The sequence below is a fragment of the Rhinolophus ferrumequinum genome, chromosome 6 (assembly GCF_004115265.2).
Source record: "Rhinolophus ferrumequinum isolate MPI-CBG mRhiFer1 chromosome 6, mRhiFer1_v1.p, whole genome shotgun sequence".
NCBI classification, from domain to species: Eukaryota; Metazoa; Chordata; class Mammalia; order Chiroptera; family Rhinolophidae; genus Rhinolophus; species Rhinolophus ferrumequinum.
In genome coordinates this window covers 8,634,282-8,652,632 of record NC_046289.1, presented here as the reverse complement: position 1 = coordinate 8,652,632, position 18,351 = coordinate 8,634,282, and the positions used below count along the sequence as shown (strand labels likewise).

The 18,351-nt window shown below is 47.6% G+C and overlaps 2 protein-coding genes across 3 annotated transcripts; both read left to right on the top strand.

Annotated features, from left to right (window-relative positions):
* Window positions 1–876: 876 nt before the first annotated feature.
* On the top strand, window positions 877–12,349 carry LOC117024044 (kallistatin-like). Of its 2 annotated transcripts, XM_033109400.1 has the most exons (6): window positions 912–955; window positions 2,302–2,428; window positions 3,193–3,837; window positions 9,835–10,108; window positions 10,950–11,109; window positions 11,902–12,349. In XM_033109400.1, exons 3-6 carry the CDS (start codon window positions 3,210–3,212, stop codon window positions 12,100–12,102), a joined length of 1,263 nt encoding a protein of 420 aa, XP_032965291.1. In that variant the 5' UTR covers window positions 912–955; window positions 2,302–2,428; window positions 3,193–3,209; the 3' UTR covers window positions 12,103–12,349. The 2 variants fall into 2 exon arrangements, with proteins under 2 accessions (XP_032965290.1, XP_032965291.1); XM_033109399.1 differs by lacking the exon at window positions 2,302–2,428 and having other exon boundaries at window positions 877–955.
* LOC117024046 (receptor-interacting serine/threonine-protein kinase 2-like) lies at window positions 6,915–8,473 on the top strand. Its single transcript, XM_033109401.1, has one exon. The coding sequence runs from the start codon at window positions 7,105–7,107 to the stop codon at window positions 8,443–8,445; it is 1,341 nt and encodes a 446-aa protein (XP_032965292.1). The 5' UTR covers window positions 6,915–7,104; the 3' UTR covers window positions 8,446–8,473.
* Window positions 12,350–18,351: the final 6,002 nt, after the last annotated feature.

Below are 18,351 nucleotides of genomic sequence, written 5' to 3'. Positions count from 1 at the left end.
AATGTCAAGGGCATCTCATTCACATCCGATGTGACACCGAGGGCAACATCACTTCCTGTGGTCCTTCCCCAAATGCCTTGGGAAACAGCGAGATGTCACCCACACATCCAGCTGCCCCAGAATTGTCCACGGAAGCTGAGGCTCATTGTTTATGGGAGAAGGAGCAGCTTCAAGCTCCACAGTTAAAGAGGAAATGTGCAATCGGAGTCCTGGCCCAAGGAGGGGTCTGGGCCCACCCCACCCCACTGTTGCCCCTGGGATGCACTGTCCTTGAAGGCCGACACATGACCTGTCAGCGAGTTTCATCACAGAACCGTGCAACTTTACAGCTGGAAGGCTCCTCAGAAATCACATAGTCCAGAACTGCAAACGGGAGGTACTGGGCAGGCTCCAGGCCCCAGATGGGTCTCCTCTGGCTGCAGCGAGCTGAGCCTTTCCAGTTCCATGTACCTACTCACTGTTAGCCACCATGGCACCCTGGAAGCGGCCTTACCAGGTTCATGAAGTCACTGCAGTTTGCTGTCCCTGCTCTGGTCCAACTTTTCATTTTGCAGGGAGGGCAGGTAAAAATTGGGAGGAAAGGGGAGGTGAAAACCCAGAGAGGGGACCAGACCCACTAAGGGATTCCCCCTGAGCCTCAGGGAGAAGCAAGTAGCAGGCAAACCTCAATGCATAATAGAAACAAGAAGGGGTGAACCCTCTTGGGGTCTCCTGGGAGGGAAGAAGGATTTCCCTTGGGAGGAGGAAAGCCAACTTACGGTGAGGTTTTTCTCTATGTAGGGATTCCACGCTGCACCTACTAGTCTTTTCATTAATAATTACCTAAATATGGAGGCAGTAGGTGGTGCTGAGAGGGTTCTCCAACTTTCCGGGCTTAATAAACCCAAGTCACGTTCCTGGGCTACTTCTACAGCTCAGGCAGCTGCACGGGGGCCACTCCAGGGTTGACTGTGCCGTGAGTAACCCCCTGAGGGAGACCCTAAAAGGAGGACTGGGGGTTCTGGGACATAAGACTTTCAGTGCTAGGTCAGTGTAAGGACATCCAAACCTATAGAAAAATTTTATAAGAGTTTATTAGCGTTTATTTGAGCCAAACAGACCTATGGAACAAAATCTTAACAGACTGAGAAAAGTGCTTCTGAGAATGACTGTTTGCAGTTTCCTTTATGCATTTGGAATTAAGAGAGAACTAAGGAAGATAAAGTGGATGTGGGAGGAAGCAAGGTGAAGATTGGATTGTTAGATAGTTAACAAAGATTATGTGCTCCCTTGAGGTGGGTAAAGCTTTAGAAGGAGGGGTCAAAGAGCGGCATTTCAAAGATCTGTTAACCTAGATACACAGAAACAACGGGCAGGGCTAGTTTAAGGCAACAAGATAAACGTTTTCCTGAAGAAGTTACATGCGTGGGGCATGACTACCCATCATGACCTGCACAGTTAGGAATTTACGGTCAAATTACTCCGTGAGGTTACTTTCTGTCATTGGACTTGTCAGTTTTATTATAGAACCCTTCTTCATCCACAGCTAAAATGAGGAAAGTCCTGGGAAAACTAGGACAATTGGTCCCCCTACCTAGAGGTGACAAATCCTAAGGCTGAAAAGACCCCACACATGATTGCACCAACCTCCTCACTGCACCGGTGGGGGAACTAGTGCCCAGGCCCCAAAACAGCGTCTTCCAAGGCTGCCCACAGCCTGGAACCAGGTCTTCTAGCTGCTGCTTCAGATGCTTCGGGAGAGCTCCCGCCAGGGGAATGCTGGGGAATCTCGCTGGGAAGCTACAGAGAGTGTATGAGAGTTGGGGGCAGGGGAGAAGTTATTACCGGTTGCTTGGAAGCCTTGTTGGGGGGAGCAGTGTTGAGTTGGTGAACGAAGTGGTTCAATGTGTGTTTTTAAATGACCCTCCAACAGCTGTGCGGAAGACAGAGAGAAGAAAGAGCAGTTAGGAAGCTACTACAGAGGTCTAGGTCAGGGGGTGCAAAAGCTGCAGCCCGTGGGTCAAATCTGGCCTACTGGCTTTTCTTGTATTGCCCATGAGCTAAGAATGGAAGATATAAAAGTTTTAAACAGTTGGGGAAAAAAATCAAAGAAGGACAGCATTTTGTGACATATCAAAAGTGTATAAAATTCAAATTTCAGGGTCCATAAATAAAATTCTCCTGGAACACCGCCACGACTGTCCACACGTGCCTTGTCTGTGGCCACTTTCCAGCTCGCACAGCAGAGCTGAGTAGATGCAACACTGACTACTTGGTCCACAAAACGCAAGCTGTTTACTAGCAAGCTGTTTTCCTTTACAGGAAAAGTTTTCTGATCCTTGCTCTGGGTGAAAGACGCTGGAGACTTGAACGAGGGTCACAGCAGTGGAGGGGCTGACAGGTTGCAGGAAGAAGCTGTGGGACGTGCTGATCGATGGAAGTGGGGGAGGTAGGGGTTTGGATGGAAGGCCAGACAGATGTTAGAGATGACAACTGGGTTTGGAGAATGAGATAACAGTAGGACCACTGGAGGGGACAGAACAGATTTGGTGGAGAAAACAGGGAATCCTGTTTTGGGCAGGTTGTTTTCATTAGGAAAAGGGACCAATCCTATCCCTGGGACTTTGGGCAAATCATTTATTCAACTTCCGTGGTCTCATCTGTACACGGTGATAAGAATACCAGTTCTACTGACCTCTACCTGGGTAAGGGAGTCAAACAATTGGCATAACATTAACTTTGTAAACTGTAATTCACACCATGGAGGTGAGTGGAAGAGATGCTGAAATAACCTTCAGTGATTTAGCAGTCGGTGTAATGAGTCGCTGGGCTAAGGAAAAAACTCACCTTGTGGGAGGCTCCCAGGCTGAGAGTTGGGAGGCCTGTGTTCCAGCTCAGATACTTACCAGGTAGATGTCTTGGTGAAGCAGTTGGAGAGCCTCTGTTCCCCCATCTCTGTGATGAGAATGGAGTCCAGTGCCATGCAGAGCTCACGAAGATGGTGAATAAAATAAGATGGTAGACACAAGGCACGTGCCGGAGACTGTTGCTGTCACCACACACGTGGAGGGTGCTAGGTGTCTGCTAGTCTGTCAGAAGCCCATCTGCAGGAGTTGAGGGTGTTAGCACCCTGGCGCCCTGCCCCTTGCCCAACTTCTCTGTAGAGTTGGGTGTTCTGTGGGCATTTCTTGGGTACTCTCTTTCCTCCAGTAGACCTGAGCGCTCAGAAGATGCATCTTCCCGACCACCTGCTCCTCCTCCTGGTTGGACTACTAGCCCTTTCTCACGATGGCCAAGGTCAGACCGACAGCCACCATCAGGAGGCTCCGGGCACAGGTGAGGGCTCCCCCAGCCTGAAGATCGCCCCGAGCAACACCGCCTTTGCCTTCAGCTTCTACCACCTGATGGCTGCCCAAAACCCTGGGAGCAACATCTTCTTCTCCCCGCTGAGTATCTCCACCGCCTATGCCATGCTGTCCTTGGGGGCCCGCTCCCACACCTGGACCCAGATCCTCGAGGGGCTGGGCTTCAACCTCACAGAGATACCCGAGTCCGACATTCACCTGGGCTTCCAGCATCTCCTGCGCACTCTCAACCTCCCCGATGACAAGCTAGAGACGCGTGTGGGCAGTGCCCTTTTCCTGAGCCAGGACGTACAACTCCTTCCAAGCTTCCTTAATGACACCATGACCTTCTATGAGTCCAAACTCTTCCGCACCAATTTCCTCGACTCTGACGGCACAACCCAGCTTATCAACAACCACATCAAGGAGGAAACTCGAGGGAAGATTCAGAACTTGGTCAGCAGGCTCAGCACAGATACAGTGATGGTGCTGGTGAATTATATTTACTTCAAAGGTAAGAGTCACCTCGTTGATAGATCCTATATCTTCCCTCCTCCCCGCCTGCCAATTTATTGACGAATTAAAGATTTAAAAAAAAAAGTGGATGCATTGGGCGTAATAGGGTCAAACAGCCCTCAGTAGATTTAATGCTAGAGTGTCAGATACTTAAGATTGTGTAGTATTGAGGTTTCCAGTTCTTCATATCTTTAGACATATTTTCTTAATAACAGTAATTTATAAAATACATTGCATCCAATTAGCAAGAGTTGAACTGCCGGATTCATATGGAAGCTCTACCACTTACCAGCAGTGTAAACAGGGCAGGTTGTTTGCCTGAAGTAAGGATAATAAGAGTCCCTGCTTCAAGGTTTTGTTTTGAGGCTCAAATGATGTCACATGTATGTATACACCTTAGAAGAGGACCTAAGGGAATGGGCAAACTATAGCCCCCAGCCAAATCTGCTGGGCCACCTGTTTTTGTAAATAAAGTTTTATTGGCCACTCATTGATTTAGTGCCTCTGGCTGCTTTCACACACAGAGAGGCAAGCAGTTGCTATAGAGACAGAATAACCTGCAAACCCTAAAATATTAACTTTCTGGCCCTTTGCAAAAGAAGTTTGCCCAACCCCATTATACATACTCAATAAATAATTACAGTAACTATAATTACTCTAATGATAACAATGCTCATTTTGGAAACCTTTAAAAATACATAAATGCACAAAAGAGAAAACAGAAATTGCCCATACTCCTACCACCCTGAGGCAACCAATGTTTACATTTTAGCATAGTTCTTTTCAGTCTTTTGTTTACACGCATATGTTAACACAGTTGAAATCACAGTGTGGGGACAATTTTGTACTGTGTGTATCAGTCAGGGTTCCATCCGTGGAACAAAGCCACCAGGAATGTTAAGGAAAAAGGGATTGTTACAGGAATTAGACCTTGCATGATGGGGGAAAGGCTGGGGAGTGAAGGTCTGGAGGAAGAGGGAGGCAGATGGATGGAGGAAAAGTCACTGGCGCAGGTGGACAAGTTAGAGCTTATCAGGAATCTATATACCAGACTCATCCAGCCACCCAAAGGGTCCCATGTAGGGGGAGCTTGTAGAGAGGCCCATACTGGGCACCTTGTGGTGGTTTGGGGGGTCACTGTTTGTCAGCAGCACTAGAATTGGGACAACAAACTTGGAGGATGGCAGGGACGAGGTGGAGCAGGCAGGGCTCCGCTGGGGCAGGCCGGTGTCCTGTCTACCTGTGAAGACCTTCAGCGAGCAGTGGCTGCTTCACATCTACCTCTCAATCTCACACTTGTAATCAACCTGAATCCCACAACTAAGATTGAAAGGACAATAACTTGACTTGGGAAAAAAGAGAAAGTCCTGGAAGTACGCACTGTTCCCCAATAAAGTCCCGTTCCCCTTCCCCAATAAAAAATAAAAAATAAATTAATAAAAAAAAAAAAAGAATCTATAGGGAACAGATTCTAGGAAACAGCCCCAGACTGACAATCCAGCCAAACGGGTCGTCACCTGCCTTTTACATGAGGAATTTTCAAGCACTGTTGAAAACTTTTTTTTAAAACCTTTTTAATTGTGCAATAACTATAAGTTCTTAGGAAGTTGCAAAAGTAGTACAGTGTGGTCACATGCACCTTTCACCCAGGTTTCCTAGATAACATCTTACATAACTGTCGCACAACAGCAAAACCAGGAAATTGACATTGGTGTGATCTACAGATTTTATTCAGATTTTACCAGTTTTTGCATGCACTCGTGTGTGTGTGTGTGTGTGTGTGTGTGTGTGTGTGATTTGATGCTATGGGAAATTGTATTTAGATCTCACTTTAGTGGCTGCACAATATTCTTCTGACTCCATTCCTTTTAAAATAGAATTTAAATGTATAGTATATACCATCACCACACCCAAAGCTCTGGCCAGAAATAATGAAGATTTGTGGTGCTCTCTTCCTGAAAGAGACCTCGTTCCAACTGGGTTAGTGTTCTTGGCAGAAGGAAGAGAGGTTCTCCAGAAACAGAAGGGAGGTAGAGATGTCCTGCCCTCTGACACAGCTACCAGCACTCTGGGGCTATAACTGTAGCCCTAAGCCCTCAGTGTAGGTCCCATGATAAGAGCAGTGGAATAATTGTGGCTTGTATTTAGAACTGAAAAGTACCTAGAAGAATACAAACAAAAGACGTGCAGGATCTCTGAGGATAAGATTATACTGAGAGACATGAAAGTAGACTTAAGTGATAAAAATAAACTATGTTCATGAAGAGAATGGTAATAAATCCGTTCTCCCTCCCAATTAATCTAAATATTTAATGTAATCCCAATCAAACTTCTGACAGGATTTTTTTTCTTTTTGGTGGCAGTTATCAAGCTGATTCTAAAATGCATATGAGTGCAAAGGGCCAAGTATAGCTAAGATGAGAAAACTTGTCTGCCAGAGAGCAATACGAGGTGTGATCAAATAATACGGTGAATGTTTAAATTAAAAAAAGTTATTACAATAAAAGACACATTGCCATTAATCTTCCTCAAAATACTCCTCCTCACTTCAGACACACTTATCCCATTGTTCTTGCCACTTTCTGAAGCTGTTCTGGAAGTCTGCTTTCGTGAGTGTCTTTAGTTGTGCTGTCGTGGCTGCCTCCATGTCTTGAATCAATTTAAAATGTTTTCCTTTCCTGATCATTTTGACTTTGGGGAAGATCTAGAAATCGCATGGTGCCAGATCTGGTGAATAAGGTAGAAGAGGAAACACCATAATGTTTTTATTTGCCATATACCAGAAGTGATGTGTGACACGGAGCCTTTCCGTTGCAACCAAAAACTATGGTGAATGCCGCTGCCAAGTGCCATCCAATGGAAAGGCAGGGATCTTCAATATGGGAAGTGAACCTTAGTAATAGTGTGTGACAAGTTTCAACTTGTTTGATGCAGTCGGTCGGGGGTGAGCTATGGTTGAAAGAAGGTGTGTTAAAGTGTGCTGTAAATCATCCTCCATCATGACGACACTCTGTGTCACACATCGCTTCTGGTATAAGGCAATTTCTGTCAAATAAAAACATATCTAGTGTCGTCCGCGCGCCACGCCGACTGGCGCGTGCAGGTGGCCGTGAAGCACCTGCACATCCACACCCCTCTGCTCGACAGTGAAAGAAATGATGTCTTAAGAGAAGCTGAAATTTTACACAAAGCTAGATTTAGTTACATACTTCCAATTTTGGGAATTTGCAATGAGCCTGAATTTTTGGGAATAGTCACTGAATACATGCCAAATGGATCATTAAATGAACTCCTACATAAGAAAACAGAGTACCCGGATGTGGCCTGGCCCTTGCGGTTCCGCATCCTGCATGAAATCGCGCTGGGCGTGAACTACCTGCACAACATGACCCCTCCCCTCCTTCATCATGACCTGAAGACACAGAACATCCTCCTGGATAATGAATTCCATGTCAAGATCGCAGATTTTGGGTTGTCCAAATGGCGCCTGATGTCCCTGTCCCAGTCACGAAACAGCAAATCTGCACCAGAAGGAGGCACAATTATCTACATGCCGCCTGAGAACTACGAGCCTGGGCAGAAGTCCAGGGCCAGCGTCAAGCATGACATATACAGCTATGCAGTTATCACATGGGAAGTCTTATCCAGAAAACAGCCTTTTGAGGAAGTGACCAATCCTTTGCAGATTATGTATAGTGTGTCACAAGGACACCGACCCGACACTAGTGAAGAAAGTCTGCCATTTGATATACCTCACCGAGCACTGATGCTCTCGCTCATAGAAGGCGGGTGGGCACAAAACCCCGATGAAAGGCCGTCCTTCTTAAAATGTTTAATAGAACTTGAGCCAGTTCTGAGAACATTTGAAGAGATAACTTTTCTTGAAGCTGTTATGCAACTAAAGAAAACAAAGTTACAGAGTGCTTCGATTACTAGTCACTTCTGTGACAAGAAGGAAACGGAGTTACCTCTGAACATAGCTCTAAGTCATGGTCCACAGGAGGAATCGTGTGGATCTTCTCAGCTCCATAAACAGAGCGAGAGCGGTTCTCCCGGAACTGCTCAGTCCCTGTCAGCTCCTCAGGACAATGGCTTGTTACCCGGGAAAACCCAGGACCTGCCCACGCTGCACCACTGTCCGGCGAATCACAGCTGGGACAGCGGCGTGTCTGCGGCTCAGAGGACGACACTCTGTGAGCACAGGACGGCCCCGCACTCTTTAGCGGTCATAAATCCACTGTCAGCCGAGGGGCATCCAGCCCTGCTCTGTGCAGAGCGCTCACAGCCTGGCCTGGCCCAGCAGTGGATCCAGACCAGAAGGGAGGACATTGTCACCCAGATGACAGAAGCCTGCCTGAACCAGTCCCTCGACGCCCTTCTGTCCAGGGACCTGATCATGAAGGAGGACTATGAACTCGTCAGCACCAAGCCCACGAGGACCGCCAAAGTCAGACAGTTACTGGACATCACTGACATCCAGGGCGAAGAGTTCGCCAGAGTCATAGTACACAAGCTGAAAGACAACAAGCAGATGGGTCTTCAGCCCTACCCGGAAATGCTGATGCTTTCTCAACCGCTGTCCCTATTTCAAAATAAAAGCCTATAGTGACCCTTTTTCAAGAAGAACAGTTTATTAAAAGGTATTTTGTAAAAAAAAAAAAAAAAAAAAAAAAAAAAAAAAAAAAACATATCTATGTAACTTTACTAACAATTGTCACCCCAAAAACCTTTAATTGAAAAAAAACAAAAAAACATTACGGTGTTTCCTTATCTACCTTATTCACTGGATCTGGCACTGTGCGATTTCTGGCTGTTCCCCAAAGTCAAAATGACCATGAAACTTAAATGTTTTGAATTGATTCAGGACATTGAGCAGCTACGACAGCGCAACTGAAGACACTCATGAAAGAGGACTTCCAGAACTGCTTCAGAAAAGGGCAAGAACAATGGGATAAGTGTGTTCAAAGCAATGGGGAATATTTTGAGAGGGGTTAATGGCAGTGTGTCTTTTACTGCAATATTTTTTTAATTTAAACTTGCACCATATTGTTTGATCACACCTCGTACTTATTATCACTCTATGTTCACTTAGACTATACGGCACAAATAAACCAATGGGACAAATAGAGAGAGGCCAGAATAGAGCCCAGAAATGGCCCGTGAATAAATGAACATTTGATATTGGTCAAAGCCGGCATGACAGAGCATTGGAGAAAGGATGGATTAAAAAAAAATCGGTACTGAAACAACTAGGTACCCATATGGGGAAAAAATAGTTTTGATTCCTCCTTCCCACCAATCATAAGTATTTACTCCAGATCAAGTCCAAAATGCAAAAGGTAAGACTAAACTTCTAGAAGATAATGTAGGAGACTATCTTCACGAACTGGAAGTAGGGAAAATTTTTCTAACCAAGACATGGAAGACCTAACCATAAAGGAAAAGACAGCTATGGTCAAGGATTTCAATCACTAGAAGACACCATGATGTGAGTGAAAAGACCAGTCAGCGAGGGAGAAGGTATTTGCAACACACATAACTGATATATAACTAGTATTCAGAAAGAACCCCTTAAATCACTAAGAAATAGCCCTACAGAAATACAAATAGAAAAAAAAAAAAAAAGAACTGGCACTGAATTAAAAACAGACGACATCTGGTTGGTCAATAAACATACAAAAGGTTACTTGACCTCATTTTTAACCAAGAAAGTACACCTCAAAATCACAATGAGCTTCCACCACACAAACAAAAAAATGTAAGTGCAATGGTTTTAAGGAATTAGAGAAGACATAAGACAATCTTACGGGGATCCTCTGGCATCTCTCAATTTCGAATCTCAATGAGCCCTGGAGATCCACTCCCCGGGCACATCAGGTTGTGAGTGATCTAAAGAGACACACTGATGACATGGGCAGATGGCGTCTGGGTGACGGTCGGGGAGGCATTCCCTGGCTGGAGGTCCACGGACACCATCTCTCCTTCTTCCCTTCAGGTTGGTGGGAGAAACCATTTAACCCCTCGAAGAATAAGCTCGAAAACTTTTATGTGGATCAGAGTACTTCAGTCAAGGTACCTATGATGTTTCAAGACAAGCACCACCACTGGTACCTTCATGACAAATACTTGCCCTGCTCGGTGCTGAGGATGGATTACAAAGGAAATGCAAAGGCCTTTTTCATCCTTCCTGACCAAGGGAAAATGAAGCAGGTGGAAGGGTTTTTGACTCCAGAGATGCTGACACGGTGGAACAAGTTGCTCCAGAACAGGTAATCAGTGGGCCACGTGGGAATCAGCACTGCCCTTCAAATGGACCCTTTTAATGAAAACCAGTGCCCAAAACAGGGAGTGAATGCCAGATTATGGAAGAATTCTTATTTGCTCTAAGACGTCCATGTCTTATTTATTTTTTTATGTATTCATTATTTATTTCCTTAAATAAGGAACTCTACTATTGCATCCGAAATATGATTTCACCCTCATCAGTGAAAGGAGAACCAGACTAGGAGTTAGGAGTCCTAGTTCTAGATGTAGCCCTTGTACGCGCAAGCCTTGGGTGAAGTGACATTGGCCCTCTGAGAGTCTACTCCTGTACAATGGAGGGGTAGACCTCCAGTCCAGATGGATAACTAAACTGGCATGGAGGGGCTTAAGAAAACTCCATACACTCACCCCAGGAAGTAGCAGGGACGTTTCCCATTGCCCTGGGGTTCCCTCAGGGCCGCATGAGGATAGAAAATTCACACAATTCCTGTGGCACAGGAATTTGAGCCAAAGATGTCATCTGGTCCCAAACAATTGAAAACCTCAGGTCTGCAACAGAGACTTGCATCTCTCTGGGCACCTGGTACGCACACAGAAAACACCCCTGCTGCACATGAGCACCCAAGGGAGGGTAGTCCCGCAGACAATAGGCCCCGGGACAAAGCAGCCTGGCCTTAAGCCACCAGGCACACTCATGGGAAGGATGGCAAGAGCAAATGGGTACCTGTGGCGATAGAACCCTGGCGGAATGAAGCCAGCTAGAGAGTGCAGTCAAGGGGAGCACAGCCTGGCAGTGATCCCTAGTTTGTTCTGGAGCCCAGTGTTTTAACCCAATGCCTCTTTCAGGTCATTTTACAGGAAGCTCGAGTTGCATTTCCCAAAGTTCTCCATTTCCGGCTCCTATAACTTAGATCAGATTTTGCCCATGCTGGGCATCAGGGACCTGTTTTCGCGGCAGGCTAACTTGTCCGGCATCACCACAGAGCGAGACCTGCTGGTGTCCAGGGTAAGTCACCAGTGGCCATCAACACCTAGACGCTTCAGTGGGAACTTCTGCCCCTCGGGAGTTGCTGGGTGTTGGGTGCTTTCCCTGCCACCATGTGAGGTCTCAGAGGCTGAGTCTGTTCAATCAATCATCCACAGACATGGACATCCACGAACTAAGCACCACGTGCTAAGGGTGGCATTGGTGCTGGGGATGCCATGTCCACCCAGTCCCTATCTTCAGAGAGCACTCCCAGTCACATCGGGGAGACAGTGCCTCCATAGGTTGTGGCCACCGAGAGTGACAAATGCAACGCCCGAAACAGAGGAAGGACACAGATGCAGCTGGCTTGGGTGCATGTGTATCAGAGAGATTTCTTAGACGAGAGAAAGGGACCTATGACTTCAGCTAAGTAAGACAAAAGTATCCTAGAGGGCAGAGCCTTGGGATTGAGAGTTTGAATTCCAATTCTACCCCTCATGACATTAGAGGGCTACCTAGTCTCTGAATGTGTTTTCCTTGTCTAGAAAATAGACATAATATGTTGACCTCATAGAGTGGTTTTGAAGAGTAGAAAGAGCCCTGGGGACATAGTAAGTGTTCGATTCACGGTAGCTATCACTATTGTATAAACATGAGCTCATTAGCTCAACAACCCACCCAGCATAGAAATTCCTGCTGTGAGATCCCCAACAAGGGTCTCTGCATGCAATGAACCTCAGTATTGATCTCCAGCGAGCTCCGAGTCCCCTAATCCCCCCTAAGCCCCTAGTCGTGTTCTCTCAGAAGTAACGCTTGTGATTTCCCTCCCAGAGTTTCCACAAGGCCGTCCTGGACGTGGACGAGGCTGGCACTGAGGCTGCAGCGGGCACCAGCGTCTCTGTCACCTTTCTGTCCGCCTCATTCAATCCCCGAGTCCTTTGGTTCAACCGGCCTTTCCTTGTGGTGATCTTTTCCACCGATACCAACACCATCCTCTTTCTGGGCAAGGTTGTCAATCCCACGAAATCCTAGGCCTCCCAGAGCTGCAGGTCTGCAGGAAGGCGTGGCCTGGAGGCCTGGCCATGAGCAGCTCTGCTTTGGAGTGGGGGGTGTAGAAGATGCCAAAGCTGTTGGTGAGGGCGAGTGAAGTGGTGGCACCGGATGGGTGTGGACTGGACGCTTGGCTCTCCAGGTCTGTGTGACCTCGGGCAGATCATGGAATCTCTGAATAAGTGTCTGCCCCAGAAAGTGTGAGAAGTAAACAAACTGATGACCATGAGGAGGTGGCTTGGTGCCTTGTACATAGCAAATGCTCAATAGATGCCTTCCTCTTCCATCCCTCTGAGGTTAGCCCCGCACTCCCCTAGCATACCTGGTCCACATGCGAGGTGCTCCGAGTTCCTATGGGTTGGCAAGGTGTCTGCGGGAGGAGGAAGCGCTGTGGACAACCAGCAGCCTCCCGGGCAGGGTGGCTGCCTTGTTCCAGTGGGGGCGCTCAGAAGGCCTTGGCAAGGAGAACACTAACCAAAGAGCTGCCACAGAGACCTGGTGAGGAGGCTCAGTGAGGCGGGCAGCCGCCCGGGTCACATAGACACTGCCCCCCCCGTGGCCATGGAGATGTGGCCAGTATCTCTCCCAGAGTGGACGGCCATGGTCAAGAGTCTCACACGAGCCAGAAAGAAGGCATCGGCCTAGGGTGACTGTGGCAGTGGCACTGCCAGGCTGATGTGTGGAAGTGAGGCCCTGGTACGATGAAGGGGAGGAAAGGGGGGAACAGTCACCCTCAGTTCGGCCTTGAGAGTGATGCCTCCGTATTCTGACGAAGCTCATCCCTCTCCTGCTCAAAAGCACTCAATGGCTTCCTATTGCCTACAAGTGAAGTTCAAACTCCTCCATGTGCAGGGACTCCCGCTCTGGTCCCTGCCTGCCTCTCCCGCCTCAGTCCCTCTTCTTGCTCTCATGTATGCAGTGACATCAGTCATGGATCGTCTTGCTATTCCCCCAGGATGCCCACAGCTTCTTACCCGTAGGCCTTTGCTCCTGCAGGTCCCTATCCCCCAGAATGCTCCCTTCCCGTCTCTGAGAATCTGCATTTGGCCAGGCTCTCCCTCAAATGCCTCATCACTTCCCTGAGGCAAACTGTCACCCTACCATCAAACATGGTGGGCTGATGTTAATGTCTGCCCCCCGGCCCCAAGCCCCAATTAGACAGAACATCCGGAAGGCAGGGCCTTGTTTACCCCAGTACCCGGCACCAGTGCTGATCGTAGGATCTGATGTGTGGCTGAGGCCCAGTGAATATTTGGTGAATGAATGAGTGAATGAATGAATAAAAAAGACTGTGTCCGGAGCAAGGTCCCTGAGCTATTTGCTTTGCATCACCACCCCTGACAGGTCCGTGGAATTGATCGGGTAAATATTTAGTCCCGCTCCTCAGATTTCAAAAGGCCTTTTTGGAACATTAAAAAAATAAATAAATGAAAAGACTTCATGCAGGACACCTTGTCCCCTGAGACTGAGACCTGGGCCTCCTTCTCTTCCTGTTTGCTGCTCTCCCATGGAGTCTGTTATTTGTGGGGCCCTTGTGATGGCACTTGGGAGGCACACTTCTTTGGGACCAGTGTTTAGTACTCAGAGCAACTGCAGTAGTGGAGAGGGGAGGATGGACGTGGGGTCCCCTGGAGGTATAGACCTGGGAGCCCCTGGCTCTGACTGAATGTGGTGGCGAAGGCAGAATGGGGTCCATTCCATCCCTATCTGCCTAGGAAGTTGGAGGTCCCTTCTCTAAGAAGGGGTAGGTCTAAGATGAAGAATAATAGCTCCTGTGCTCTGAGCGCCTATGGTGAGCACAGCATGGTGACAAGTACTTCCAGAGACATCAAGAGGCCTCAGAGAACTGAGTATAGAACTTGGGTTTTAGAGCCAGAATGCCCGAGTTCGAATGTGAACACCACCAGTTACTGAGTGTGTTAGTTTCTTAGGGCTGTCTTAACAATAACAAGCAGAAATTTATGTCTCACAGCTCTGGAGGCCGGAAGTCCAAGATCACGGAGTGGGCAGGACAGGTTCCTTCTGAGACGGGGAGGGACCCCCTGCCCCAGGCTCTCCCCCAGCTCCTGGTGTGGCTGGCAGTCTTCAGTGCTCCTCTGCCTTCCTCTCACATGGCGTTCTCCCAGAGTGTGTGTCTGTGTCCAGATTTCCCCTTTTATAAGGACAGCAGTCATACTGGATTAGGGCCCACCCTTCTCTACAACGGCCTCATCTTAACTAATTACATCAGCGGTGACCCCGTTTCCAAATAAAGTCACCTTCTGAGGCACTGAGGGTTAGAACTTCATTATGATGCCATGGGCTGCCGCTCTGTGCCTCAGTTCCCTCACCTATAAAATAGCGATAATCCCACCTAATGTATCACTACGGGGATGGTGCGCTTTGTTTTTCTTCATATCAGTGGAAAAATAAATCGATTATGACCCATCTGGTCCATTTAATATTCTGACCCCTGGCCCATCCCGTGCTCTCATCCCCATTGTGATGGACTGAATTGTGTCCCCCCAAAATTCATATGTTGAAGCCCAAACCCTAATGAGATTATATTTGGATACAGGGACTTTAGGGAAATAAATAAAGTTAAATGAGGTTATAAGGGTGGGGCCCTAATCCCATAGGACTGGTGTCCTTAGAAGAGGACGAGACCCCAGAGCTCGATCTCTCTCTCTCTCTCCCCCTCCCCCACCTCTTCCCGTGTGCACAAAAGGCCATATGAGGACACAGCAAGAAGAGTCCATCTATAGCCCAGGAAGACAGATCTCACCAGAAACCAACGCTGACATCACCTTAATCTTGGACTTCTAGCCTCTAGAACTATGAGAAATAAATTCCTCTGGCTAAGTCTGAAGAAAAGACTGAAGAGAGACATTATTGTCAAGCTGCCAAATTACCAAAATCAGGTAGATTGAGATATGAGGAACTGATTCTATTCTTTTTTTTTTTAACTAGCCTGGGAACTTAAAAACATCTGAACTTTCCAGTCCTGTATTCGTGCCTGGACATAGATCAGACCTCCAGATAACCCTCTGAAGACTCCCTAAAGGGCTAAGGAAAGAATGCTCAGTTATCAAGACCACCTGACATCCAGTACCCAGACCACCTGACATCTAGTACCAAGACCACCTGACATCTAGTACCCAGACCACCTGACATCCAGTATTCAGTCTGACTGACATCTAGTACCCAGACCACCTGACATCTAGTACCCAGACCACCTGACATCCAGTACCCAGACCACCTGACATCCAGTATTCAGTCTGACTGACATCTAGTACCCAGACCACCTGACATCCAGTACCCAGACCACCTGACATCTAGTACCCAGACCACCTGACATCCAGTATTCAGTCTGACTGACATCTAGTACCCAGACCACCTGACATCCAGTACCCAGACCACCTGACATCCAGTACCCAGACCACCTGACATCTAGTACCCAGACCACCTAACATCCAGTACCCAGAACACCTGACATCTAGTACCCAGACCACCTGACATCCAGTACCCAGACCACCTGACATCCAGTACCCAGACCACCTGACATCTAGTACCCAGACCACCTGACATCCAGTACCCAGACCACCTGACATCCAGTACCCAGACCACCTGACATCCAGTACCCAGACCACCTGACATCTAGTACCCAGACCACCTGACATCCAGTTCCCAGACCACTGGTCCTCTGGAGGATGACCATCTGGGACCAATCCAGAGGCTCATTGTGGAGGACAGATTCATCTCAAGAACATAATTTTTTCTATAAGAACTCTTAGCTTTTCTTTCTTCTTCAGAACACTCTGGATATTGCCTAGTTGTGTTCGTTTATAGTTTGCAAATCCTAAATCCCTTGAAAAATTATTTATCACTTATTTCTAGCCAAAGCCTCCAGACTCTTTGTGAGTTTGTTCAACAAGCCACCCAGTCTGTGGTAGTTTGTTATGGCAGCTCTAGCAGACTAAAGCACGAGGGCATCATGTTCTAAGAAGCCCTCAAACCTCTCCCTTCAAAATTTACCCATCCTCCACCCCCATTCCTTCAGAACCCTTTCTGAGTAGCAATGTGGAGTCAGGGGTTGCTACAGACATCCCCCCAAATTTGAGACATTCCTTAAAATGCAAGCTTGGAGACACGAATAGCACACACAGACTGGAGAAGCCTTTTAGTATCTTGGTTACTCCCATCTTCCCCAAGTATTTCAGCTGGGACATATTCTGGGCTATTGTTCTGGTTTCCTGTTGCTGCTGCAACAAATTATGATGAAGTTAGTGGCTTCAAACAACACAGATTTATTTTCTTACAGTTCTGGAGGCCACAAGTCAAAATAGGTCTCACAGAGCCACCATCAAGAAGTTGACAGGGCTTTCTTCAGGCATTCGTTGGCCATGGCTTCACATCACATTGTCTGTTCTCCTGTTTCCATGACCACATTGCTTCCTTCTGGCTCTGACCTCCCACCGCTCTCTTATAAGGATGCTTGTGATCACATTTAGGACCCACCTGAGTAATCTGTGATAATCCCCAAGATCTTAACTTAGTTATATCTGCAAAGTGCCTTTTGTCGTATAAAGTAGCATTCACAGGTTTCAGATATCAGGACATGGCCATCTTGGGGGTGGGGGCTAGTCTCCATTCTACCACAGGTGTGTAATAATGATTTCCATCCTATAGAACAGGGGTGTCCAAACTGCGGCCCACGGGCCAACTTTGGTCCGCAATCCATTGTTAATTGGCCCGCAGCAAATTCCAAAACTATATTTAGTTTACTTAAATAAACCAGGTGAGGCAATACGTACTTCACCTCGAGTGAGTGGCCCGGCTGTTTGTGTATTCTACCGCATATGGCCCTTGGTGAAAAATGTTGAAAAAAGTTTGGACACCCCTGGTATAGAACATAGTTTAGGAATCTCTACGTTATGAGATAAAGGATTCTTGCTTATGTCACATGGCACAATAGCAACAAAGCAAAACCTAGGCAGAAGGGACCCAGCTACCCCCTTGCTAGTGCCTTTCCTCATTAGCTGTGTGCTGATTACCTAGAGTGGTTGGGCTGATTACCTAACCACTCTCAGCTTCCACCTTCTCACTGACTTGGTGCGGATGCTAGTACCCACCTTCCAGGGCCTCGTGAACACAAAGCAGGCACTCAATACCTGGTAGGGACTGTGTTTGTTTCTAGACTGAGGCAGTGCTGAGGATCCCCTTTGTAGCATTGTTGTAAGCATTCAAAGAGAAAATGGGCCATAAACAGACCCTAAAATCATGGAGAAAGAAAGGGAACTGTCTCAGAGGTTGTAGAGAGACCCTGTGTTGCTGAGCATCAAGAGCCTTTCCCTTGGGAAATGCCTGGTCCTCTGTCTCCTCTGCCAACTGCACACCCCACTTGCACCCCCACAACCTTCTGGATCATGGCTACACACAGTGCACCCCAGTATTAGGAAGTCCCTAGGAATGAAGGGTTGAGTCGGCATCAGCATCGTGGAAATACTCTTGAAAGTGTGGGGCTGAGTTCAGGAGCTCCACTTTCAAGGTAGAAAAGGACAGTCGAGCTGACCCCACAGAGATCTTAGCCCTTTTTTAAGCAAAGAGCACTGACCTTGAAGTCGGAAGCTTGGACACTCAGCCCCACTCTATCCCTGCTTTGATGCAGGACTCTGAAAAATCCCTTCATCATTCTGAGCCTCAGTTCAGTTGCTGGCGCAAGAACGGGGGGTTGTTCCAATGATCCCTTCTTTTCAGTCATCGTGAGACTCTCTGGACCCCTCTAATTTCCACGAGAATCTGGCTGGTGGGTCCATGAACACAGTAAGCACGTAGGCCTGTGGGGAGCTTGAATTCATATGCCACTCCCCAGATCTACAGCAAATTGACTGCAGGAAACAAAGGTATCAGCCTGGCGAAAGGGCGGTCGGCCAGAGGGTGTCCCTTTCTCTGTGTCTGGAATGCTGGCAGCTGGTTGCCTGTCTAGCCTCTTCTCCCAGGAGTTCCTGTGCCACTGCAGGCAAATGGTGTCTGAAGCCACCACCTTAAATACCACCTTCAGCTAAAGACAAAACAAAATGTTGGGGTTGGGAGGGGGGTCAGTTATGGAACGGTGACCAGGAAAAGCACAGGAAACAGGGGTCAGGTCGTTGTGCAGGTTTCAGTCCAGGCCGTCTCCATCAGGCCTGGTACGTTCCAAGTGTAAATGTCCTTTCACAAAGGGGAACTTCTAAGTGGGTTTCAAGGCTTCTC

Bases quoted from the DNA above. Each gene is read 5' to 3' on its own strand.
- LOC117024044 (XM_033109399.1), top strand. From the start codon at position 3,210: ATGCATCTTCCCGACCACCTGCTCCTCCTCCTGGTTGGACTACTAGCC. The intron at 3,838-9,834 runs GTAAGAGTCACC...TCTTCCCTTCAG, and splicing joins GAATTATATTTACTTCAAAG to GTTGGTGGGAGAAACCATTT. The intron at 10,109-10,949 runs GTAATCAGTGGG...TGCCTCTTTCAG, and splicing joins AACAAGTTGCTCCAGAACAG to GTCATTTTACAGGAAGCTCG.
- LOC117024046 (XM_033109401.1), top strand. From the start codon at position 7,105: ATGCCAAATGGATCATTAAATGAACTCCTACATAAGAAAACAGAGTAC.